The sequence below is a fragment of the Dipteris shenzhenensis genome, chromosome 20 (genome assembly GCF_047967505.1).
Source record: "Dipteris shenzhenensis isolate YYH24624 ecotype China chromosome 20, Dip_SZ_1.0, whole genome shotgun sequence".
Lineage (NCBI taxonomy): Eukaryota > Viridiplantae > Streptophyta > Polypodiopsida > Gleicheniales > Dipteridaceae > Dipteris > Dipteris shenzhenensis.
The window spans coordinates 9040205-9067571 of NC_141615.1; the positions used below are offsets into that span (position 1 = coordinate 9040205).

The 27367-nt window shown below is 41.8% G+C and overlaps 1 protein-coding gene across 8 annotated transcripts in view; it reads left to right on the top strand.

Annotated features, from left to right (window-relative positions):
• The window catches only part of LOC147889233 (MAP3K epsilon protein kinase 1-like), a 182418-nt gene that overhangs the window by 33104 nt on the left and 121947 nt on the right, over nucleotides 1-27367 (top strand). For all 8 annotated transcript variants that reach the window (XR_015542874.1, XM_087391390.1, XM_087391386.1 and 5 more), the window contains 3 exons: nucleotides 10472-10543; nucleotides 10650-10756; nucleotides 22327-22477. Coding sequence is in view for 7 of the 8 variants with exons in the window: in XM_087391390.1 (XP_087247516.1) it covers nucleotides 10472-10543; nucleotides 10650-10756; nucleotides 22327-22477 (330 nt within the window). In the remaining variant the exon portion in view is untranslated. The remainder of the gene's footprint in view (nucleotides 1-10471; nucleotides 10544-10649; nucleotides 10757-22326; nucleotides 22478-27367) is intronic.

The window sequence follows — 27367 nt, forward strand, 5'->3', positions numbered from 1 at the left end:
GATGTAGCTTTTTCATCGAAAGATACGGATGCTGATTTAGCTTCTTTGCCTTTGATGCCTGTGCTAGAGTTTTCTTCTGTTCGGGATGCAGAAGTACCTTTTTTACTGGAATCTTTTCATCCCATGTTACAACAGGTTTTTGACCCTTTGATTCAAAAATTTCGGGTACCAGCCTATATCAAGAAGAATCACAAGGGCAAAAAACAGCTTGTTTTTATTGATGGTGTGGTTTCATCACTGCATCAGTTTTTACAGAGCAACAATTTGAAGCTGGAGGATGCTGTGTTTGATACTCCTCCAGCTTGATATGTCACTTTTTACTTGGCTACCTGATGACTTTTGCTTTGAGTTTTTACTTGTACTTATTGGTTTTTTACCTCTTTTGAGGTTTCGCACACAGAAATATAAAGATTTCACTAAAAAAAAGTGTGTGTGTGTGTGTGTGTGTGTGCGTGCGTGGTGAGAGTGAGTGAGAGAGAGAGAGAGCTCTAGCCTTCCGCAACAGCTCTAGACCCTCCCCCAACCAGCCCATGAGCCTCAGCTTCCTGTTGTGCTGTATCAGAGCTCAAAATATGGTGATTTGGAGCAGCCACCATCTACCATACAGCCCCGTACAGATTTCGTACAGGTGTACGGCCTCTACGGACTATTTTGCCTGCTACAAGTTGCTGCTGCCAGTTCATCTCTGGCTCCTGGATCGATTTTATATAGGGATTTGCGTGCGGACTACATCTATACACTGATTTTGAAGGCTCTTTGCTCCCGTTTCTCTCCTCTTGGGTCTCTGGGTCCCGTGCATCTTTTCCATCGCCAAAATCTTCCCTCTTTGTCTGAAATATAGTTCATCTGGGAATTTTTATTGTTTTGCCTCTCCTTTTCCTCTATACCTGCTGCAGAGGTAGGCAACTGGTTGACTCGCACACTGGCTAGCTGGTTTGTTCGCAAGGTACACTATGCAGCCAGGGGTTTTTTTGAGGTCATTATGGTAGATGAGATTCACACGCAAATGCTTTTGGAACATTTGCCCCTTCTTTTTGGGCAGCAAATGGTGCACGTATTGCCATGGTCTCCCACAAGGGATTTTCAGGCTTTGATCCGACACCAATGTGCGGTCTGGGTTGAAGTTGTAGACTTCCCGCAATGCATGGCTTCAATCTTGCCTAAAATTGCAGCGACTTTAGGCAAAGTGGTTTGCCCACCACGGCCTAATGGCAACTTGAATCGATTTTGCATTCTTTGGGATACTGATAATCCCACACCAGACTCTTATTCAGTCACGGTGAACAATGTCGACATGGGAAGTGCTTTTTATAAATTGAAATGGGGATTATTTGCAAGGGCTTGCTTTGATTGCAAAAAATTTGGACACATGGCTTCACAGTGTCCAATGAATTAGCATAAAATGCCTCCTGCTACTTTGCCTGTTCAAATGCCTACTAAGGATGCTCCTACCTCTATTGGAAATAAAAACAAAGGTAGTAGACAATTTTTTGGAACTCAGGATAAAGGCAAAGCTCCAGTGGTTTCAAATGGGAATGTTTCTTCACATTCACCTCCTGCTATTCAACCCTCAACAAAAGGACCGAAACCTCTAATCGATGGATGGCAAAGTCCAAGAAAAATTATTTCTGCTCGAAGACTTCCACCCCCTCGCACTTGGAATGGTGCCTCTTCTAGTGGAAACTCCCCAGAGGTCAATACAGGAATGGGGATCACATGGGCTGCAGTGACAGCTAGCAGAACACTCTTCCCTGAAGAAGAGGTTGCTGCTTTGCTATCTACCCCCCAGGTGGATATTTCTTCTCAGGGAAGATGCCTTGACCCAGAGATCGAAATGCAGGGCTGACATCATGAAAATTTTATGTTGTACATAGCTGTTATTTTACTATAAGTATCTGTAAATATGACTGCTCATATCAAATGTTTTACACTTAATGTCCAGGGGATGTGTGACAATAGGAAATGGAAACCTATGTGGCTGTATATCAATCGATTTCAGCTTGACATAGTGGCATTACAAGAACACAACCAACATGTCTATGTAGGAAAGACAGGTCACTACTGTGGCTATGATATTTTCTATGCTGGGGAGCACTCTTTCTCAGGGGTAGTCTTTCTGATCAAACATGAGCTTCAGCCAGTTATTGCTTTAAATGACAATAAAGGCAGATGGCTTATTCCTCAATGCATCATTCAAGGAGAGGTGTTTGAATTTTCCTCTGTCTATGCACCTCAATCCTCTCGCGAAAGAACTGCAATTTGGGGTGCCATGCAACAATATCCATGGAGATATCATGCCTTTATATGTGGGGATTTCAATAATGCTCCGCAACAGGGTGACAATACCTCCGGACATACTCATATATTAACCCCTGAAAGGCATGCATGGTCTCAATTACTGATGCATCTTGATTTGGTTGATCTTTGGAAGGAATTGCAGCCTTTGTCACCCGGCTACACCTTCCAACATAATGTTCTTTCTTCTTATCAGGCACGTTTGGATCGATGGTATAGTGTAGCTCCGCAACAAAATGGTGATGCTACATGCAAAATGTGGATTGACTATGCCTTTGTGCATTCAGATCATGCACCTCTCTTTCAAGGCCATGGTTACTGAAGCATCTCATTCTCTGTCTTCTCACAGACATATTGATATTGATAATGCATGGGATTCTTTTGTTTCCAAAATGCAAGTTGTGATTAGAGGTTATGGCGAGTCTTACATGAGGACTCAGAGGGAAACTATTGCTCAGGCCAAATTCACTTGTCAGGACCTCACCGAACTCAGCCATCTTCGTTCGTTGGCCCTGCATGAGCAAACAACACTATGCCAAGCTAGACATTGTCTTTAACTCAATGATCACAGGAAACTGGCTAAATGGGAGACTAGAGCAAGACAAAGAGCCTTTATAGATAAAGGCTGCTCTTCCAAACAAATTTTCAAAAGCTTGCATCAGAGGAGATTAAAATCAGAAATTTGCAGGGTGCTTCTGCCTGATGGTTCATGGACTACCTCACGGTCACAGCTTGCTTCTGTTTGTGTGCATAATTTCTCTCAGCAGTTTGGTTCTGCAGTTCCTCACTCGTAGCAGGTTCTGCCTGCACGAAATTTACTGTTACAACATGTTTCTCCTATTATTTCCACTACTCAAGCTTTGGAATCGGAGGAACCTTTTACTGAGAGGGAATTATCAGATGCAATCAAATCCTGTGGTAGATGGAAATCTCCAGGATGGGATGGTCTTACAGTTGAGTTTTTTCTAGAATATTGGCCTCTTTCGAAGCATACATTGTTGCATATGGTGAACGCTGCTTGGCAAAATCAGAAAATGCCAGACACATGGAAGAAAGGTCTTGTTAAACTCCTTCCACAAAAGCAAATTTGTGAATCTTTGGCTGACTGGAGACCTATCACCCTAATGCCAGTCATTTATAAAGTTACTACCAAAATGATTGTCGATCGGCTAAAGGGGTTTTTACATGATGGGTTGCATCGTGCGCAATATGGTTTTGTTCTGCGTAGGCATATCACAGATAACATTGCTAATGCCTATGGTGGAATTGAATATGCCAAATACATGGAGCAGGATGTTTTGCTATTGCAAGTTGATATTGCCAAAGCCTTTGATACTGTTAAGTGGCATCGACTATGCAGGCATTGGGATTTGGCACAAAAATGCAGCAAGTTATCATTTGACTATATCAAGATAGTAAAGCTGCTTGCATACTTTCAGGGGATATTTCTACAACCTGGACTCTCGGTTGTTCTGTTCGGCAAGGATGTCCCTTAAGTGCTTTACTTTTTGCCATAGCCACTCATCCAATGCTTCAATATGTGGACCACCTTTTGAACAGTGACCAGTTGCACGGCTTGGAGATTCTTGGCAGCCGTAGCATGATCGCTCAAGCATATGCTGATGATTCTTTCCTTACCCCAAAAAATATTCAGAGTGATCTGTCCATGATTATGTAGGCTCTTTCTACATATGGATTGGCTATTGGTCTTCGGGTCAATTTTCAGAAATCAAATTTGTTGCCGTTGCATGCTCATGAATGGCATAGTCTTTTGTGGCCTGGGGAAATTGTTCCCATTTCTCAATTGATTCGACATCTTGGCTATCCTCTAGGTTGGGGACTCACCCGTTCTCAACTAACTGATTGGGTGCTCACAAAGTTGAGGGCAAAACTTGAATATTGGAAGCTTGCAACTTGGCCATTACATGTTCGTTTGCGAATAACACAATCCATTTTGATAGCATACATACAATTTTATCTGCCTCTCATCATGTTCACTAAGGCAGATCTGGTTTGCTTTATGTCTGCTATCATGGAAATTTTATGGTGTTCAAAAAATGGCAAGAAAATTCTTAGATTACTCTCTATGCAGCGTCTCTGTTCTCCAAAGATCCACGGAGGTTTGAACATTCTTAATATTCAAATGCATCTACTTGCTCACAGAGGGAAAATGATGTTGCAGTTTATCCAAGGAGATCAGCCTTGGGCTTTCATGATCCGCTCTCTTTTATTACATATTCATACTTCTGCTTTTGGGCATTGGCAGCCTACCCAGTGGGATTTCCTATTTGGCTCTATCCAAGGCAAGATCAGAGGCTGCCCTTTTGTCTCTCGTCTGCTGCTTGATTGGAAACATATTTTATCCCACTTGCAATGGAATGGCCGGGATTCTTTGTCGGGAAATTCTTTGAGGGTTGAGAATATTTATTGGTCTAAAGTATTCCACTCTTCTTTGGCCTTACACGAACCTAGACGTTCTTATTTTCTCTCGGCATTTCTTCTGTGGCGGATGTACTTTAGGATGATGGCACTCTTTTATCCTTTTCTATGGCTGCTAGCAAATACGGTTTGGGAGCTCATTATCGTCCTTTATGGCATCGGATTTCAGCAATGCTTCAACCGTTCTTGCCGAGGATTGGATTTTACATTCTTCTTTCTCTTCAGCCCGTCCTTTAAAGCTCTCACATATCACAGTGTCATCCATGTATAAAGTGTTATTAATTGTGCCTTGGATTTCTGACAGAGCAAATACTGTTTGGCATATGGATCGCCCACTAAAGTGGTGGAGAAAGCGACTGCATCTCCTTTGGCATTATAAAGTCCCTCTTCGGCAACAGCTTTTTCTTTGGCGAGTCCTACTTGGCATTTTTCCATCTGGCCAATTACTCGCACATAGACATATTACTCCGGCTATTTGCCACAGATGCCTACACTATGCGGAATTTGTGCTTCACATCTTCTGGCATTGTACACACACTCGTGATTTCATCGCTCTCATCCGACAGAGGATTTGAGCGAGATTTCCTGCTGTTACTTGTTCTGGTTGTTTGGTTTTCATCCAGCTAGACAGGGTTTTGACTTATTTTTTGTATGGGTACGCTACTGGGCACTGTGGGCTCTATGGATGGACAGAAATCAGAGTCTTTGGTGATCCCCTATTTTCATCTTTTGTTTTTTCCAAACAATCTCTGCAGCAATCATTCTATGATTGCGTTCAGACTCGTTTGATTGATCAGGATGTATATACAGCTTATACTGAGATTTTCAGTTGAGTAGTAGTTACTCCACTTTCGAAGTAACTATGAATGTAATTATTTTACAGCAATAAAAGATTTCTTCCCACAAAAAAAAAGTGTGTGTGTGTGTGTGTGTGTATATATGCTGGCTACTTTCTGTGTTTCTATTTTTTTAGTATGGGGAAAGACAGAATATTTATGTGTGTGTCTGGTGATGTGAGAGGGGGGGCGGGGGGGCACGCAGCCTGTGTTAGTTATGGCACCTACGTCAGCAGTCTCCTTTTCACATGTCACATTGTTAGATTGTTTGTAATGCTGAAACTGATTGTTTGTAACTTGTTTTTCTGATGTATTAATGGTGTATTAATAGAGACTTTGGATCCCAAATGACTGTTTGATTTCTTTTCGTTAAGTTATGGAATGCTATTAGTTTTGTGGAGTAACAACAAGCAAAGTTGCAGAAGGGTACGATCCTATCATGGTGCCCTTTTGAAAAATGTGTGCTTGTTGCTACCAGCACGTAGAGCCTTGGTTAAAAATCACATAGTTTGTGAAGATACATGATGATACCATTCCACCCTCTACACAAAACGTTTGTACAATATAAAAATTCTTAAACTTCTGGGTACCTCCATGGCCTCACCATATTTGATCACGTGCTAACTTAAAGATAGATTAAACCCAAAAAAATGCAATATACAGATGCCTGTTTCTGAGCTTCCTGCCTTCTGCTTCAGCTTCCTCAATTTCTGCCTCTCTTCCTCCTGCCTGACCCCTCCTGCTCTTCCCTCTCCTCCCTGCCTAGCCTTGCCTAGCTGCGTACAACTATTGTCCCATCCATATACGTTTCCTACCCTCCATACACTTCATTTACATCTTTCCCTGCCTACATATTCATCCCTATACCTTCTGCTACAGCCTATTTCCTTCTGTACCTTTCCGTAGAGGCCATACAGTAGTACAGCCTGTTCTAGATCTTGAATTTCTCTTCCACTCCTTTGCCTCTCCTCATTGCCTCCTCCTCCTACCTCCTTTGCCTCTCCTCATTGCCCTCCCCTATATCATGCTTCCCTCTCCTACCTCCTATATTTCCTTCCCTTTACTACCCTTTCTTTGCATTATTTCTTTCCCTTGCATCCTATCCTCAGCAGGAGTCTGGATTGTTTCACATTGGCCTTCCACCCCTGTTCGGGTAATGGCTTTGAATCGGCTGATCCACTCCCACCTCCACTGGATGGGAAGACAGTTTATCTTGGAAGACAAGCCAATTACCCTCAAGGAGGATATCACACTTGTGCATGGCCACACACTCATTGGAAGATGGTCTAGACAGGAGTTTTATTCTCATACATTACCTCCTTCAATCTGACATGGGGAGTAGCTCTTTGGGGCAGAGGGTTCGGTGCGTTTGCTCTTTATGAGTCAGTGGGGTAGGTGACCATGCCTTTTCTTCATGTAGAGGCATTGCGGATGTGGCCCTACAGCTCTGAGCACCATGGAGCCTCAAGATTTGTTCTTACTCACCATCCTAACTCAAGACCCATTGCCTTCCTCACAAGTGGGCTCGGCTTGGGATGTGGTTTCCATCATTACCCTATGGCGGATATGGTGTCTGAGATGTGCTCAAGTCATTGGCCGAAATGCATGGACTACCGCTGATAAATTGGCTTCCATTTGGACTGATGTCATTCTTACTATCCGGGTTAGGGGAGAAATTCAGTTGGACCTTGATGAAATGCGGAGTTCCAATTCAGCCCGTTTGAGTGAGCAAGCACTTGCCACTCATGGAAAGGGTAAATTTCAGAAAAAGACCAGTCATACTTATCAGCCCAAGGAGGAGGGGAATGCAAGTACAAATGTAGGGAATGTAGATAAAGGTGCAAAGATGAAGAAAGGGAAATGCAATTATTGCAAGAAGCCTGGTCATTACATTGCAGAGTGCCATAAAAGGATTGCCAATGAGAAAAAGAGACAAGGCACAAGTAGTAATTATGTGGTACCAGCTGAAAGTGCCAATGCTTCACCATCTCATGCAAACTTTGCACAAGAGGAAAAGGATTATGTGTTTACTGCATAGTTTTGTGCCAAGGGGGGATTTAGTTGCACATGATGCTTCTCTTGCTTCATTTGGGGATTCTTCATTTGTTGCCATAGATACTTGGTATCTAGATAGTGGTGCATTGAAGCACATGACTCATAGGAAAGAGCGGTTTGAAGAAATCAAACCTGTTCATGGCAAACAAGTTACTTGCGCTAATGATGCAACTCAGGATATCACAAGAGTGGGAGATATTCCCATCCTTCTGGATTCAGGAAAGAAAAAGTATATCCGTGATGTCTATATGTTCTTGACTTGAGGAAAAATCTTGTTCCAGTTTCATCCATGGCCCATGATCGGCACATGCTTGTGTAATTCCAGGATGATCAATGCAAGATCAAGGATCCAAAGAATGTTAGAAATGACCCAACAGAGGGTATGCAAATCGGAAGATTGATAGAATAGCCCAGGAGCTCACACAGTGTGGTGTGGGGTGTGGAATCACAAACTTCTTAAACTTATGTGTATATAGAGGAAGAACAAGACTCTCATGGAGATGACACGGTGTATGCTGAAATTTAAGAGAGGAAGAACAGGACTCTCATGGAGATGACACGGTGTATGCTGAAATTTAAGAGAATGTCAAAGGCATTTTGGGGTGAAGCAATTGTTGCAGCCACATTTATTTAGAATTGTTGCCCTACACAAGCATTGGTCGATAGGACACCTTTTGAGGCATTTTATGGGTACAAGCCCAAGGTGAATCATTTCAGAGTCTTTGGGTCTGTTGCATTACCAGCTAAAAATTGATCTCAGCTTGATGATAAAAGCATTAAATTCATTTTTGTGGGGTATAGCACTGAAAGCTGAGGCTTTAGGCTTTATGATTCAGCCACAAGGAAAGTAATTATAAGTAGGGATGTTTTGTTTGTAGAGCATGATAGCATGCAGCCCATTAGTGAGGAGTTGCCTCCATATGATGATACTACACCTCTGGACATCATTCAGTTTGAGAATGATGCTGATTTGGGTTCTCCAATTGATGTTCCCTCTACCTCTCAGACTCTAGCAGGGTTGCCACATCTTGAGGGTTATTTTCCCTCAAATGTTTGAGATTTGTAGCCAATTCATGGGGAGGGACAGCACAATATTTGGAAGCATTATCAGCGCCGTGCAAAGGATGTTACTTCAGATGCTATTCCCAGCGGGACAACTGATAATTCAGTTCCTAGATGGGCTAGGTTAGTAGGTTGACACTTGCAGATGCTAAAGATCATCCTATATTGGGGAGAACCAGGGCCAGCACTCAAAATGCTAATAACCAGGTGAATTTTTCTCTCATGACCCAAGTGATGCAAGCTAAAATTGAGCCTCAACGCTTTGAGGATGCTCAGGGCAATCCGGCGTGGCAGAAAGCCATGGAAGCTGAGATTATATCCATTCAAAAGAATGCTACATGGGACTTGATTGATGCGCCCATTGGCAAGAGTGTGGTTGGCACCAAATGGATCTACAAAATAAAGTATCATGGAGATGGTACAGTTGAGAAGTACAAAGCCCGTTTAGTTGCCAAGGGGTATGCACAAGCACTGTTTAGACCATTTTTCAGTTGTTTTGTTGGTTTCAGATTTTGGATAATCTGTAGGAAGCCCATCCTGACCAAGAGGTCATTATTTTGCAATTTCTTCATGTCATCAAAGAGTTAATCAATCTGAGGGGGATCTTTGTTGCTTCCTTCTGTTTTGTACAGCTCCTTGGCTTGTCTGTTGTGGTAATTGGACAACTTAGAATTGTGGAGATGAGGTTTTGATTCATCTATCAATTTGCAAAGCATCAGCAATTGTACTTTGAACACAACAGATTGATGAACAAGCCTACTATTGTACTTTCTCTTTGTGTTGGTGCCTAACTTCTGACATTCTGACATTTCCCCCTACCAAAGAGAGTCACAAATTGCATTCCAAGGAATCTATAGAGTGTGTGTGTGGGGGGGGTTATTGAGACAACTGATTCTCTTTTACGTTGGACTCCTTTTTCCTTTGATCAGCTTCTTTCTTCAACCACCTTTGACCTTGTTCTGAAGTTTCATGTTCCAAATCTCCTGAACCCCTTCGATAATTCTATTGTTTCAGGGGAAACATTAACAAAGTGCTGCAGGACCTACTGTGGCTACTCAGCGGTCAATTAGTAAGTTACGATGGAATGCTTTGACACCAACTGGGGAGGGACACCATGCAATGTTTTGATAACTGAGTGGGGAGTGGAATTGAACAGAATAAGCTCTATTTAGTTTGGCCATAACGATTTCTTCCTTTAGGACCATGTAAGGTACCAATAATCTCATCTAAGTACTTTTTGTTTTTCAAGTTATTTCAGTCACAAGTTTTGCCAATTTTAGAAATTGTAATCTTACCTCAGCATTGTTCTCCACTTGCTCCAATCATATCACGAAGACATTGTCTTTGATCTTCAGCTTTCCTAGCTCCTGCCAAAAAGGAGTCCTTTCTTTAATTTTCCTGGGAGGACAGACATTGATGCTGGCCTTCTTCATCTTGGTTTCCTACAAGCTCTCCTTAATTTGTTGAAGAATCATGGTACAGTTAGCTTGGCCAACTAGACCCCAGACATTCCCATCATAAGCTAAAGCTATAGGCTTCACCTCCTAGTGACTAATGGACCCTACCTTTGCAATTCCATTAGTCTTTTATTCTGTTGCATGTAAAATCAATAGTGACCCTACTGTGGCATTAATCTTGACTGTTTGTCCTTGTTTAAAACCTAATTTTCAATATTTACATGAAGTTTGTGGCTAATACTGCTGTTAGATGGTAGTTAAGGTGATTAAGATGGACATTTTGCAACAATAACAGGATAAACAACTACAATGTTGTTTGTTTCACAGGAGGAGCACCCCCCTATACCAGAGCATCTTTCCCCTTTAGTCCATGATTTCTTAGGTCAATGCTTTCGCAAGGCAAGTAAATGCTATCAGAAATTTTGTTGGGGGCATGCATTAGTTTTTCATGCTCAAACTCAAGTTAAGGACAGTCAAGTATTGATGCACAGAAACGTTATGTCAGGACTCTAAGCTCAGGCCTGATGCAAAAACTTTGCTGAAGCATGCTTGGATTCAAAACTCGAGGCGTGCTGCATATTCTTTGATCCAGCCATCCCATGGTAGACTCAAGTATGAATCGATTGCCATGATTATGATTGAATGAAATGCGTCTCTTTTTTCTGAAATTCCAGGTTCACATAGAAACTTTCTCTTTGATTTCTTCCATTTACTTTGCAAAGGAGAAAACTCAATATTAATTTGCAGTATGGCATTGCAAAACTGGGTATTAGGGTTATCTATTTTTGTTTTCTGTTGGAGGGAAAATAGTTCTATGTTGTCGATGGCTTTGTAACAACATATAATATGTAACAAAAGCACCATTTTGTGCCATCTTACGAAAAAGAGAGACGAGAAGCAAAAAGAACCTAACAATGAAAAAGACATTTGATGTGTGCAAATAAGTCATGCCAATACTATTTTGTCCAATGTGTCCTTACTTTTAAGTAACATGAAGGTGATGTACAAAAGGCTAGGATAGGTTGTTTGCTATTAAATTTGAAACCCATGAAAATTTTTTGTTCGTCAAATAGACTTCTATTAAGTAAGAAAAAAACAGCCAAGAGCAAAGCACTCAAGGTAGAAATATATCACGCAGAGCATGGGAAACAACAGGCAAAGTGCCACTCAGAATGTCTAAGCATATGTTGAGAGGAACCAGGACTATGGCTGTAAGTGCCACACAGTGTCAGTAAAGAGACTTTGAGAAGGACTGGCTCTCCACTGTTGAGAAAAATCGTCCTCCTGGCCAATGTAGATCTACAAGTCCCTTGCATCCCCGACCAAATCCCCATCAAATGTCTGTCCAGATACTAGCCATGATATGAACTGGGTTGATGCAGGAGCATAGGTGCTCAAACAAGCACCATGGTGCATTGTTGTAAAGTAGAGTTTAAAAGGCCACTAACCTCAACGAAGAGGCATGGGCATGTGGCGTACCCAAGTGTAAAGTAGGGGAAAGGTGGACATAGTGGGCTATTAACTCCAGATATAAGCTTGTCACCTTCTTTCCCTAGCATCCTGGTTGAGACTCACATTCTGAAAATAGCCCTTGAGAGATTACAAAGTTGAGAGCAGCTCCTGGGTTCTTCTTGGTATTGCAATTGTGAATAGAGTCTGCGGACTTGCACAACCTCCATTGTGCAGACTCTCTATTGGTGTGAGTGAGAAAGCGAGCGAGCTTTGGAAGCATGCTTCAGAGAATTGAAGCATGCTGCGACTACCGCACCACTATTGCATAGTATGCCTCTGGGTAAACTATTTTTCGTTGAGACAGATGCAAATGATTATGTCATTGAAGCAAGCTTTCTCTAGGTTGTTTGATCCATGGCTTTTGTTAGTTAAAAGATGAATGTAGCATAGTTTAAATATCCTCTGTATGAAAAAAAGTTATTTCTTATAGTCGCTGCGGGAAGGAAGTGGAGTCACTATTTATATGGCCTTGAGTCTGTGGTATGTGTGATAACACATTACTTTTGCAATGCCTCAGATTTGTGGGTGCCCTTAAGGCTAGGTGGTCTAAGAGTATGGAGGACTTCAATTTTGAGATGCGATATAGAAGGGAAGCTACTGATATGGTGGCTGATGCTGTAAGTCAAATTGGTTATCTGAACTTTATGAGACTGATCTTTTTATCCCTAGAAGGTTTGAGTGACCATGATCATTACTTCGGTCATATTTGGCAGTAGGTCAAGGTTTGGGCATTGCCGAATGAAAGAGATTCAAGTGGGAGAGAAATCTGAGATAAGCATTTCATTCGGAATGGTCTCTTGTTCCAAAAGGATAAAGTCTGCTATATGTGTATCTATAGATACATACATACATGCATACACATTGCCTTTTTTGGATGGGTTTAGCAACCTATTTACTTTGTTAGATACCTAGATCAAAGATGGTTAGCCTGTTCCACTTTGGAGATAGGGATATGCATATATGGTATACCACCTACCATGAGTTCTCAATATTGCATGGACAGAGATCACACAAACACTTACTGCCTCCTACAAGAGGAGGGGGAATAGGGCCAGCGTAGATAGGACCATAAAGCTGATTCCATAGACCAAAAATTTAGACAAAAAGCACATGTACATTTATTGCAGGGTCTGCATTGATAAAATCGAAGAGATTGGCAACAACAAAACACCCATGAGCTAGGCACAAGTAGTTGTTAAAATAATAATTATTTTTTTTCAAAAATATTACTCACTAAGTATGAATGAAAACCGCAAGAGCAAGCTCTAATGCGGGAGTACATCATGCTATGCATGAGAAAAAACCAGCTCAAAAAGAGCTAACAAAAATCCAAGGCGGAGGCTGAAAATGCCACCTCAACCCTAAAGGAGACTTAGAGAAGAAAGGAGATTCTCTCCAAACTCTGAAAAAAGTATCTCTCCTTTCTGTAGCTGCTCTGGAGGATCCTTGCATGCTTGTCCAGATGGCCATCAGTGTGTGTATAATATCAGTCCATATACTGGCCATAGACTGGGAAGGGTGAACCTGGGAACCCTCTATTGCCTCCATACATCTGGTCCTCCAAATATGCCAAGCTGCAATGCTAGCCAGAATCTCCCATGATGTGTCTACCAAGGCATGAGCAACTCTCAAAGGAGTGAAGGGAACATCCTATAGAGAACATGACTCCATAGAGTGTCGTTGTATAATGAAGGCTCAGTCTAAGTCATGTCCCTCGAAAAACACTTGAGGGCCGGTAAGAGATAACCATGCCACTGATTCCTAAATCATGAAGAAGGGTGCTCTATGAAATATGCTAAATATCCTAGCAACACCTTTCCAGATTGTCCTCGCTTGCATGCACTCCCAGAGGCAATGCTGAACTACCTCAATTGCTGCGTGGCATCGAGGACAAGTAGGGTCAACTAGATCTCCACAGGTTCACTGCAATCCCTCCATGAATAGAGAGCCAAAAGAAAAGAGTGATCTTTCTATTCCTGAGGGATATCCAGAGCCTCCTCCAAAAGTTATCTGCACCTCTGCAGAAATCTGAAAACTATCCCAATGAGGAGCTCTAGAGGGCCTCCAACCTCTACTACTAAGCTGAAATCTCCTGGCATTTATGACTATGTAATGAAAGAAAGGAATGCTCTTCTCTTAGTGCCCTTCATCAATCCATTCCCACTCTCCTGGGTCCCACTACAAGAAACTAATGGGGGAACCACCATGTAACTAGAGTCTCCAAGACCCAAGTGCCAGGAGAACAGGGTAGGATCAAGATACAATTAAGCAGAAGAAGTCATTAGCCACCCTCTTCTAATATTTCCTGCATCGTATTACTTTGTCCCTAGGCCATTTGGTCTTTTAAAGAAATTCATGAACCACCCACTCCCCCCTCACTGGAAGAGGACGTCTGAAGAACCAAGAGAGACCACACTATTGCATGTTTTGGGCTACAGAATGCAAAGGAACTCTCCTCTGGCACTTTGAAGAGCTCAAGAAAAACCCCAAAAAGTTTTTCCAGAAGCTACATGGAAACAGATCTAAGGTGGGGAAAGCAACATGGGAAGACATGATACACTTTGTCTTCCCATGATGCACTTTGTCAAGAAACACTACAAAAGAGACAAAGAAGAGAGGTGAAGAAACCAGATTGGGAAGACATGATACACTTTGTCAAGGAACTCTACAAAAGAGACAAAGAAGGAAGGAGCATTGACAATGTCTCATCTAAGCTACAGATGACATCATCATAGAAGAGGATGTGGCAAGAGGACTGGGGAAGTTAGCCAATGGGTTGGCTTCGGACTCACAAAGCTTAGTAGCATAGATGTTGACATGGGGAGGGGACAACAAAAGAAATGCTGATAGCGATAACTAAAAAATCTTTGAAGACTCCACAAAGTACAACTAAGCAAGATAGTACCAATCCACAAGAGGAGACAATAAGGTAGCAAAACACTATAGAACTCCCCATCGTGATCCTTCTTCCTCTTCCTTCCTAGCTTAGATTATGAAGGAACAAAAGGAGATGGTTGTGAACACAAGTGAGCAAGAATGTGGTAACATAGAAACAATTCGATGAAATGAAAGTACAAGTACTTGGTATTTATAGTACCCAAGTACAACACTAGAAAATAGACTGTGTCTATCCTCCTACACCACCTATCATTGTATGTGTCTACAAATCCCTCCTCAATGATATGGCTGAAGTACTCTAGAATAGTCTCAGAAGCATCTACGGTACCTAAAGTACCATGGTTGCACAAATTCATCCAAGTGTGGATATAACAACCTATGGGAGTACAAAAGAAAGAATGTCATTTTACAACCCCCCTTGACATTGTTTTAATGTCTCTGATCCCGAAGCCATGTCGATGACGTGTGAAAAGAGGTGTTGACAAGCTTTTGGTGAAGATATCTGCCACATTGTCCTCAGTAGAACAATAGATAAGGTCAATGAAGACATCTGAAATACAATCCCATATTTAGTAATGAGGATTTTCAATGTGTTTCATGCGAGCATGAAAGACAGGATTGTTGCCAATGGCAATGCAACTCTGGCTATCACAAAGGATAGAGGTTGCCTCACCATCTTGGGCATGATGCAAGTCATGCAAAAGCTTCCTTAACCACATACATTCCATAGTGGCTGCATTTGCTGCTTTATACTTTGCTTCACTAGAGGGAAGAGAGACTCGGTCTTGCTTCTTACTAAGCCAAGATATGCAAGCTGAACCCAATGAGAAGCAATGGCCGGAAGTGAATTTTCTATCATCAATGTCCCCTGACCAATTTGAGTCTGTGAAACCACTCAGAGAAATGTCACAATCAGGAGCATAATGCAAACCACAAGAGAGAATACCATGAACATATCTAAGAACTCTTTTGGCTGCATTCCAATGTGTGACAGTGGGACAATGCATAAACGGACTGAGCAACCCTGTAGCATAAGCAATGTCTAGCCTATGGAGCATAAATAAAATGAGACTGCCAACCAGCTGCATGTAAAGTGTGCCATCAAACTTTTCAGCCTGATCATGCGTAGTAAGTTTGAGTCTGTTTTCCAATGGAGTAGCCACAGGTTTGCAGTTTTCCATCTTGAATTTCTGCAAGAGACCTTTAGCATACTTTGTTTGTGACATGCATATTCCCTCTTGGGTCTGCCAAAACTCAATGCCAAGACAATAGTGCAATAAACCCAAATCTATCATGTCAAATGTCTAACATAAAACGGACTGCACTGCTACAATTTGCTATGTATTACTGCCAGTGAGTAATATGTCATCCACATAAAGCACTAGAATGACCAAATCTGAGTTTTCTTGGAGAGCATATGGATTAGGCTCTGTATGTGTATCGACAAAGCCTTGGTACAGCTAGAAAATAGTGTATCATGTGATACCATGCATGAGTTGCTTGTTTGAGCCCATATAAAGCTTTTCTAAGCTTACACACCTTGTGCTCTTGTCCCTTTACCACAAATCCTTGGGGTTGTTGCACATAGACTTCTTCTTTGAGATCTCCATTCAAAAAGGCAGTCCTAAGACTGGCCAAGCTTAATTTGCAGCAAGAGAAATGACACAATGGATGGTAGTCATTTTGGCTATTGGAGCAAAAGTCTCCTCATTGTCAATTCCCTCTTCTAGAGTATACCCCTTGGCAACAAGACGGGCCTTATATTTTTCCACAGTACCATCTGAATGATACTTGACCTTATAGATCCATTTGGTGCCAACAATATTTTTACCAATGGGTGCATCAACCAAATCCCATGTGGCATTCTTTTCAATGGACCTAGTTTCAGATTCCATGGTCTTCTGCCATGAAGGATGTCCTTGTGCATCCTCAAAACTTTGAGGCTCAATATCAGCTTCCACAACAGAGGTCATCAATGTAAATTTGACCTATCCACGAGTACTTTTAGTGCTTTCCTTGGTTCTCCGCAAAGTAGGCTGATCCTTAGCCATCCTGAATGGTCAACCTTGCCCATTTTATCAGCTGTACCGACTATTTGGAGTTGCATCCTTTGTTTGAGTGACTCCACGATGGTGGTATTGTATCCAAACCTTGGCTGTCCTTCCCCACTAGCTGGTTGCACATCTGGAACATTTGAGGGAGAAGCACCCTCAACATGTGGCAAACTAGTTGAAGTATGAGAGGAAAAAGGAGTATCCTCTGGAGAACCCATCTCATCATCCTCAAACTGAATGATATCCAAAGGCTTATCATCATAAGGTGGCGAATCCACATTGGTTGGCTGTATGCATTTATTTTCAGCAAAGGCAACATCTCTGCTAATCATGATCTTCCTTGTTTCTGGATCATAGAGCTTGAAGCCCTTTTTGTACTGTATCCAACAAAAATGCATTTGATGCTTTTGTCATCATGCTTTGATCTATGCTGAGATGGAATCAAAGCATAAGCAACTGAGCCAAACACTCTGAAATGATGAACCTTTGGCTTATAGCCATAAAACCTCTCCAAAGGTGTCACATTGACCAATGCTTTGGTAGGGCATCTATTCTGTATGTATGTGGCTGTAGTTGTGGCCTCTCCCCACCATAAATCCAAGGTGGAGGCATCAAAACCTTATACAAACAGGCCACTGTTATATTAGCCAATGGAAGAGGATAAGTGCCCGAATCGTGGCAATGCAGTGCCCAATCTGTAAGACAATAAGAGAGCTCTAACTGCGGTATTGGTAGGAAAGAATGAAGCATTTGAGAAAGAGAATGCCAAAACTGTCTATAATCCAGCCCCAAACCATACTGTCTGACTGTCAATGGAAAGGAGATCAATGTACCATCTGGATGTATCACATCAGCCACGAATTGTAACCTTTTGGATGAAATGAAGTAAGACCACCTGGGTTCTTGCAAAGCAAGGGGAGGATCAAAACCCTTCAACCAATGCAAACTTTCTGCATGCAGAGAATTGCCCTCTAGGGAGGTGCAACCTTGCTGTTTGAGACGAGAAAGAATTTCCTTCGAATCGGAAAGCATGGTAGAGGCAAAAGGGCAACCCTTAACTTTGCCTTCAATGTGGCCCAAAAGTAAATCCCCTTCAAATGAATGGACACTAGATAATAACTTCCGCATTTGGGCGCTGGCATCCATCTGGATGATGACAGCTTTATCTAAGCACCAAGTTAGTTATAAAGATACATCTCTCCAAAGCAATATGGTCACCACGGGCTAGCTTAGGACATCATCTCAGAGATTCTAGGTAAATTTGCACCGTATGTGACACACATGAGATGGAGGTCAAGAAGCATGTCTTGATGTGATGATGCTTGCGAAACTATGAGACTAAGGGAGGTACCATTGCTTTTTCACTGGGGGATTTAGCGGCACGAGTTGAGTTGTTGACCACCTAGACGAACATTGTACTCTTTCGACCTCGGCAACAAAAAAGGTCAGTGCCTTTAATGAAATAAAAAAAGTGATGATCCATGATGATGCTAAAAGCGGATCCTTCGTTTGATTTCCTTGATGAAGAAGATGGCCATTAAGTTATTATCTCATCACTAGAGAGTCCCCATTCAGAAAAAAATATTTAATGTATGCTTGAATATGGTTAGCTAGTTGGTCTCGAGGTCAATGAATCAGATGCCTCATTCAGTTAAGGTCATGGTATGTCTACTACAACATCAATGTGATCAACACTATCTGTTAGGAAATGGAATCAAGATGAGTCAGTTTCGTGTGCTCTAGTGAGTCCTAGTGACAGCGATTCTGAATATATATGGCTGCAACAATTGCTTCACTCCAAAATGCCTTTGACATTCTCTTAAATTTCAGCATACACCGTGTCATCTCCATGAGAGTCCTGTTCTTCCTCTCTGCAATCGGATTATGTTGAGGCGTGTATGGCATTGTTTTGTGATGCTTTATCCCATGCTCTTTCAAGTATCCCTCAAAAGCATGTGAAGTATACTCTCCCTCATTGTCAAATTTAAGTGTTTCAATTCTAGAATTGGTTTGCTTCTCAGCCAATGCGTTGAACTCCTTAACCCAATTGAACACTTCAGATTTGCTTTTCATGAGAAAGAGCCAAGTGAACCTTCAATATTCATTAATGAATGTGACAAAATATCAATATCCTCTATGGGTTGCCACATTCATTGGTCCACAAATATCACTATGCACAATCTGCAAGACCTGTGCTTTTACTGAACTTGCACCGTCCTTTTGGAATGGTAGGCGATGCAACTTTCCAAGAGCACAAGCTTCACACACCTCTTGAGTGGGCTGCTTTAATTTTGGCAATCCTTCAACCATATTATGAAAATGCAAATATGCAAAAGCTCTGTGATGTGCATGACCAAACCTGGCATGCCATAAATCACCTTGAGTAGTAGAAGAGACAGCCATAGCATGTTGATTATAGGACTCTTCATCAAACTTGTAAAGACCCATGCTGGGCTCATACAAACGTGTAGCCGCAATCTCATACCCTTTCTTTGGATCCTTGCTCCTGCATTGATCATCCTGGAATTCCACAAGCATGTGCTGATCATGGGCCATGGATGGAACTAAAACAAGATTTTTCCTCAAGTCATGAACATATCACACATCACGGATATACTTTTTCTTTCCTGAATCGAGAAGGATGGGAACATCTCCCACTCCTGTGATGTCCTGAGTGACATTATTGGCACAAGCAAGCTGTCTGCCATGAACAGGTTTGACTTCTTTAAACCACTCTTTCCTGTGAGTCATATGCTTCGATGCACCACTCTCTAGATACCAAGTATCTTTGGCAGAAAATGAAGAATCCCCAGATGAAGCAAGAGAAGCATCATGTGCAACTAACTCCCCCTTGGCACCAAAGCTGTCGTGAAATGCACTAAACACATAATCCTTTCCCTCTTGTGTAAAGTTTGCATGAGATGGTGAAGCATTGGCATTTTCAGCTGATGCCACATAGTGACTACTTGTGCCTTGCTTCTGTTTCTCATTGGCAATCCTTTTCTGGCAATCTGCAATGTAATGACCAGGGTTCTTGCAATAATTGCATTTGTCTTTCTTCACCTTTGCACCTTTATCTGCATTCCTTGCATTTGTGTTTGCATTCCTCTCCTTCCTGGGCTGATAAGCATTGTTGGTCTTTTCCTGAACTTTACCCTTTCCATGAGTGGCAAGTGCTTGCTCAATTGAACGGGCTGAATTGTAAGTCCGCATTTCATCCTGTAAGAGCAAGCCAACTAACTCCTCAAATTGAGTGGAGCAGCCCTTAGCATAATAATCAAGGGAGTGACAAATGTATCATATGAGGGTGCCAGACTATTGAGGGTGATAGAGACAAATTTCTTGGTTTCTATTTCCTCATCAATAGTTGCGAGCTCATCCCGAATGTCAGTAATCTTTGCATTATGAGATGAAATAGTTTGACCTTCCTACATGGACAAGTTATTGAGCTTATTATTCAAAGCAATGCTTCTTGCTTCATTCTTCACATTCCACATACTTTTCACTCTATCCCAAACTGCCTTTGAAGTCTTGCAAGACTTGATAGTGGACTTAATGTGTGTCTTCATAGACAATTCAATCAAAGACAACGCTTGGGCATCCCTGCGATCAAATCTCATCTGATCCTCTGTGGAAGCGGTAGTAGAGGACTTAGTGGTAGTGCTAGAAGTGGAAGATGCACTCGTGCTAGATCCAGCGAGTCTAACCTCATGACCAGTCACGATGTCCTATAAGCCCTTTCCAACCAAGATATTCTTGAGTGTAAATCACCACAAGGCATAGTTGGGGCCATCCAACATGTCAGCCTCAGTCATGGTTCCAAAATTCTCTGAAAGAGACATGATGATGGCTCAAGAATACCTGCAAATAAATCTGCAAAGAAAGGCAACAAATGGACACCTGAAATGCACCTGACTGCTATGCAATCACTTCAGTGGCATATACCTATAGTGGCTGCTCTAAAATAGCTGTAAATCTGTCCCAAAAATTGCTTGCACTAAGCCCAATCCCTGTTGGGATCATAAGTGCAAAAATCTGCTCAATTACAATCCCGTTCCGGGATACAAAATGCAATCAAGCACCATATTTCGGCCCCTAAAAATTCTGCTAAATTGCAGCCAAAGAATGGGTCAATGCAATGCCAAACAATGGTCCAAATGCAAAGTACTTCTACCCCAAAAATCAGCCAAGCATTGGCTCAAATTGCAATATTCTGAAGCACTTCACGTGCTAGAATGCAATCCCAACTGCAAGTAACTGTCAATGAGTCACAAGACTCATAAATGCAAGCTGAGTAGGCACCAAAAGGGCTGTTCCAGCCACAAATCTTGCACCCAACACAATGGGAATCTAAATGCAAGTCTGAAAGAGTTGCAAACAACCTGTAGAAGCGTGCCCAAAACAGCCTCAAGGTGTGTAACACTACAAATGAACAATGTACCTTGCATTGCACCTGCAATATGGGCAAGAGAAGTTCCCGAAACTGTCCTAGAACTGAAAAGAGTCCAGATATGAGCAAAAATGCCAAAAAATGCTCGGAATTGCCTTCTAACAAGTCGTACAGACTCTTGGCATTGTCGCGCAGCTATCCATACAAAGTCATATGGTCGTACGAACGTTCATACAACTGGTTTGTTTGTTTGCGGAGGCAGCTCTGAAATTTGGAAAAACGTCGAAATTGGACCTCAAAAAGTCAAAAACAGCTGCTGGACTGTTTCTGGCGATGAAATGAGGCACCAGACTGAACTCCAGCAAAATGTGGCCTGCCAGGGTCGAATGCGAGCTATGGGAGCTAAAACGGAATAGAATGTGGGAAACCAAGAACAAAATAAAGCACCAAGCTTGTGGGAGTGTGAAAGCAAGCACGGGAATGGACTCTAGTGATGGATGCTCTGATACCACATGTAGGAACAAGAATGGAGAAGAGTTGTAAACACAAGAGACCAATAAGTGAACACAAGTGAACTCCAACTGAAATGTTCAACCAAATGAAGTACAAGTACTTGGTATACATATTCCAAGTACTAGAGCACACAAAAACTCTAAAATAGACTAAGTCCTAGTCTATCCTACACCACCATATCATTGTATATATCTCTACATAGCTGTGTGGAACTACGAGATCATCCCGAGAGTCAACATTTACTGGAAGCATTATGTTAGTGGGAGGCTGGAGCTGTAGCATCACGTTGATTCTTGACAAACAGCTGAAAAGCATTACCACTCACTTGATTTGATTTGGTTGTAGTACATTACAACTTTTCATAAGAGCTTTGGTCATGGATAGGTAGTCTAAGATAATAGGTTTTATATCAAGATGTACAACGTGGCCATCTGGAAGAAAAATCTAGATGTTACATGTTTTGGAACTTCCCTTGAGACCGAGCATAATGATTGGAAATACATACAAAATTCATCCCGGATTGGTACTCAAGGCGATTGCATAAGGCATAGAAAACCAAGGTTTTCCTTGCAGATGGGCATTTTGGTTGCTCTGTAGAAAACCAATTGCACATTTGAGACATGAATGGCTTCTGATTGCCTTAAAAAAAAACAAATAAAGTAAAACAGGGTCACCAATTAGCAACCAGTTTACAAGCACTTTAATGATGGCAACTGCTCAATGCCGTTGTCCTTTAGCTTTCCAAACGTCTGTCAGATTTTATACCAGTTACGGTTTTGTTTCTTAAAGTGCTTACTGCTTATCATTTCATGCAGGAACATAACGGAAAATGTTCAAAATATTGCTGTGAGAACAGTTGAGAATGGCAAACAGGATCCAATAAGAGCACCTGTGGATGAACATACAATAAAAGACCTGCATGGCGGCAGTGCTCAAAGTCCCTCCAGTTCTGTAAATATAAAACAGGTGAGACTTGTGCCTATTTTAACAATTGATGCAAAAATCCTTGTTTATGTAGAATCATCTTTGATATGCTGTACTTATATCCTGTTGTACAATGTAAAGTTCTTCTTCAATATGCTTATACGGAGTCTATTGACGAAGCCATAGCAAGACTAATGAAACTATGCCGTTCAAATCCTTGGTTTCTGAACTTACCCGAAGTGTCATAATCAGATCTGTTTACTGTGGGGGTAAACTAAAAAGGAGAACTGCCTTGGCATCTTCCACTTGGAACCGATAGCATGCAATTGCTTTAAGATGGCCTGCATATGATCTAGATGCATACCCAAATTGTTTCCTTCATCCATATGTAGACCGATACCTCTGGCTTCAAAACTGAACATAGTCGAATCCCAGAGCTAAGCCAAGCATGCTAAGTGCTCTCTCATTCTTTTGCTCTCAAGCTGGTATCTTCTCGCTCCCTTGATTGTTGCTTGGCTTTTTCTCTGCACCTGAAATTATGCTCCAAAGTCCTTGCTCCATGAAAAACAGTCGCACTCCCAACTACCAAGATGGAAAGTTATTTCCTTTGAATGTAGTAACAAAATTGACTCCATTGTAGTGGACATCTCCATTGTAGACCCTTTGCTCTAGTACCAATTGTTAGAAATTGCTACCTTTACGGCTAGCTTAGACGCATTATGACTCAATTGAGATACTCATTTTACATATACGGCTCACACATATCTCTCAGAATACATAAACAAAATTACAAGATCAAATTGATATGAAACAAGAAATGAAATGTCACAATGCTAAATGGACAGAGCTCATCCCTATGGGGACTGTTGCTCGATACGTCAACGATTATCTAGTAATGACAACAAATCCTCTCTCTACAAAGGTAAACGACATCTTTGATAATAATGCCTTCTCAGAAAGATCAACTACAACAAAAGCTATATAGCCTGAACTAACAAAAGTGTCACACTAGTATGATGCCTGCTAGAGAGCAGAAACCTAGAAATCTCACCACTCAAAGAAAACACGCTGGCTGACCATGGTATGTACATATTTACAAGATAATATGTGTGACATAAACCCCCAAAACTATTCCTGCATGGCCACATCAGTGGGTGGTGGACAAGCAAACTCCTAATATGCATTCCTTTGTCATCATCTATAATAGGACCAGGAGAAGAAGGGGGAAAAGCAGGGTTATCAAAAGGCACAGCTAACATCAAAGGCAAACATAGTGGATCTGCACGAACCACTGCTGACCAAAGCTCACCAACCCCAAATCCATCCATTGCTGCATTTTCTTTAGAAGAGGAGGCATTTTCCGTCCAATTCCTATCAGCCAGTGTCCTTGGCTTGACAACCTCTCTAGGTGATTACCGATTCGAAGAAGAGGGCTTCTTTGAAGTTTTGTCAGCCACCTTGGGAGGCATGGCCTGCATTTTTTCCTTGCCTTTATCATTTACCACCAGAGGGGAGGCATTTCTCATGTCCCTTATACGTGGTGCAGCAACATGATTTGGAAAAGGAGCTTGGGCATGCAGCCGCCGGGGGAGGTTTTAGCAATACCTGATGGCATTCATACTGCATATGCCCAAATTTACCACATTCAACGCAAGAGCCTGCAAATTCACCCCATTTTAATTTAAAGAAAACCTGCGGGGATGGCATACCTGTTATATCAACCTGCAAAGCCACATGTGGAGGAGTGGGCTTGTCGGTATCCCACAAAACACAAAACCGGTTGACATTATCCAGAGCACGTGAAGGGAAAACCACTTTCCCCAAAGCTTTAGCCAAATGCCATGGGTTGTGGATGCCTGTGACATCCCCTTCTACTGAAATTAGAACTAGGGTAGGTGAAAAGCCTCCTTATATGCTGAAGGGAGGTGGGGATCATCTGTGAAAAAAACCTCTTCGACCCATGGTGCTTCATGGGAGCCCTTGTGCTTGAACTTGGCTACGTAACAGTTGCCTGTACCCTTCTTGAAGTGATGAAGCAAAATCTGTTCGGACTCGAGTACCGGGGACGAGTATTTTTCAAGCGAAATCTTTCGAGCATCAGAGCGAAGGAAAGAAAAACCTTCCAACTAGCAAAATAATGGCAAAAATGGATCGGAAGAAAACATAGTTTCACTTATAAATATGCAAAGTATCATAGAAATGCCTATTTTATAAACAAATATTTACATGAATCTTTGGGAATGGTGAGAACATAATGGGATGGCTTTTGAAGAAACCCACATGTAGAGTAGACTTCTTTATGAAAACTCCCTTATGATCCTTCTTACAACTTTTACTTAATAGGGGGTGACATTTATAAACTCTCTCAACCTATCGTCATGAAAGGGTTTCTCCAAAGAAAACTCATTGAAGCAAGCCATTAAGGTAGTTTTGCCAGTGAAACCCCTTTGAGTAGGTCTTTCAAGGACAACACTTTTAAAAGGGATATAACTTTCACATCCAATGTCCAAATATAGTCATTTAACCACTCAAATTGATCGGAAAAACCCCCTTTGAGCACATATATGGGGTTATATTTTGAAAAATCTTGCATATATAGTATTAAATATTACGTGTATTTTATGAGAGTGATATAGAAGCCCAAGTTAATACTTATTTATAGTAATTTAAACTTCTTTAGAAACATGTCCATAAATATCTTGTTATTTATGCTATAAAAACACTAGAAAGATATTGCCATATGATATAAATGTGTTTAATAAGTAATTATATATGTAAAATATTATTACATTGAGAGTGATTATGAGGGATGTTTCTTAAATGAATTATTTTTCAATACTTTTTAAAGGTAATAGCAGGGGTATAAAGGGATGCCTATGAATAAGAAAATTTATGTTATGTAAAAATGAATGAGTGACTAGTCTGTATATTTTTATGATAAAGGGATCTAGTTCTAGTGAAAATGAACGTGTAAAAACCATGTTTCCTAAAGAACTACAATTTTTTAAATCTCTTGAAAAGCACGCTCGGATAAATGTGCTCATAGGTTTTTGCTCGTAAAATTGACGCATCCCTCGACCACCCCTGTCTCATCGACAATCTTAGGCTGCTCCACATCTGGAACCATTGTCAGTTTCTGGACCCACACATGGCTTGAGCCACGAGACATGGAAAACTGGATGCAGAATCCATCTCGTAGATAACTGTAACTTCATGGCCACATCATTGATAACCTTAATGATTGGAAAGGGACCATTGAGACATGGAAAACTGGATGTAGAATCCATCTCGTAGATAACTGTAACTTCATGGCCACATCATTGATAACCTTAATGATTGGAAAGGGACCATTGCTTCGATGTAAGCTTTGGGCACGTTGTCCTAATTAAGCCGCTTCCGAAGATAAAATCCATTGCCCTTCTTTGCAGCCCACATCACGCTTGTGTTTGTTGGCTTGCATTTGGTAGGCCTCCTATGTGTTAGCAATGCGGTCTCTTATGGACTCCATGATCTACTCATATGACCTTATGATGTGATCGGCTTCGTATACCTTCTCAAAAGTCCTGGTGAGAGGGGACTTGAACTACTCGCCAAAGGTTGCTTCATAGGGAGTCCTACCCACATTGGTGGAATGGGTGTCATTGAGGATCCCTTGAACCAATGGTAGATACAACTCCCATTAGGACTGTGCATCTACAACATATCATTTCAGAACATCGAAGGCCAATAGGTTGTAGAATCTAGATCTCTTTTTGGCCATCTGATTGAGTATGGAAGCTGCTAGTAAAGTTGAGCTTTGTACCAAAGTTGTCGAAAAGGCCTCTCCAAAGCTCACTGGTGAACTTGGGATCCCTATCAAACACACTGATATGAGTCATACCACACATTGGATACCACCATTTGATGAAGAGTCAAGCCGCATCATGTGCATCAATTGTATCCTTGCATGGAATGAGCATGACAAATTTGTTGAACCTGTCCACAATGATCAGACACATAGTATTTCTAAAACCAGCGTGGCTAGTGGAAGGCTTGTGACAAGGTCCATGCTGATCTTTTCGAAAGGATGATCTAGAATCTCAAGGGGCTGAATTAGACCTGGCAACTTCCCATGGGATACCTCCACATGCTGGCATATCTGGCAGTGAGACACATACTCGTGGACATCATTGTGTAAATGAGGCCAAAGAAACTCGTGCTTGATCTTCTCAAGTATGCATGCAACACCTCAGCTTCCGCCAGCTATGAAATCATGCGAAAACACTATCAGTAGTACTTGTAACCAAGGCACACAGAGCATCTGTGTTCTTGCGTTTCCAAGCTCGTAGAAGGTTGGCATTAAGAGGTATCGTTCTCCCTGGATTTGTTGGGTCGGGGGTTTCTTGTGGTTCTGGGTCAGTCCCCAATACTGTCTCCAAAAGCTAGCTTGCCTTCAGTGAAGGTTGGTGGGTGAATCCTCAACGCTTGGATTGTTGGTGCAGCTGCTGAACTCGAGCCAGTTCCAGTTGCTGAACTCAGGCCGCTTCCTGATGCCATCACTTCGTATGATGTTGAAGCCCTTGCCTCTCTTATACTCTTCGATCCTTAGAGCCGCCTGGGCTCTGATACCATGTTAAATTACACAGGGCAATGGAACAGAAACTGAACAAAGAATAGAGAGTACACAGCAAACTCGAGAGGAACAGACTTTTCCTTCAATACTGATGTAGTACAGATGATGGCTCCATCCACCCGTGCGCTCCCACAGTGGAGCTTAGATGGTGATCTAGACAGAAACTAGGTGAAGAGCTACTAGCTGGAAGATCTGATCTGATACAATGGACTGGGAAGGTCGCCTCTTTATAGCTATGAGAACGGTAGTCGAATCAACCTAGTCGGTGGAGCCGACCAATCAACCTAGTTGGTGGAACCGACTAGTTGTCCATGGAATAT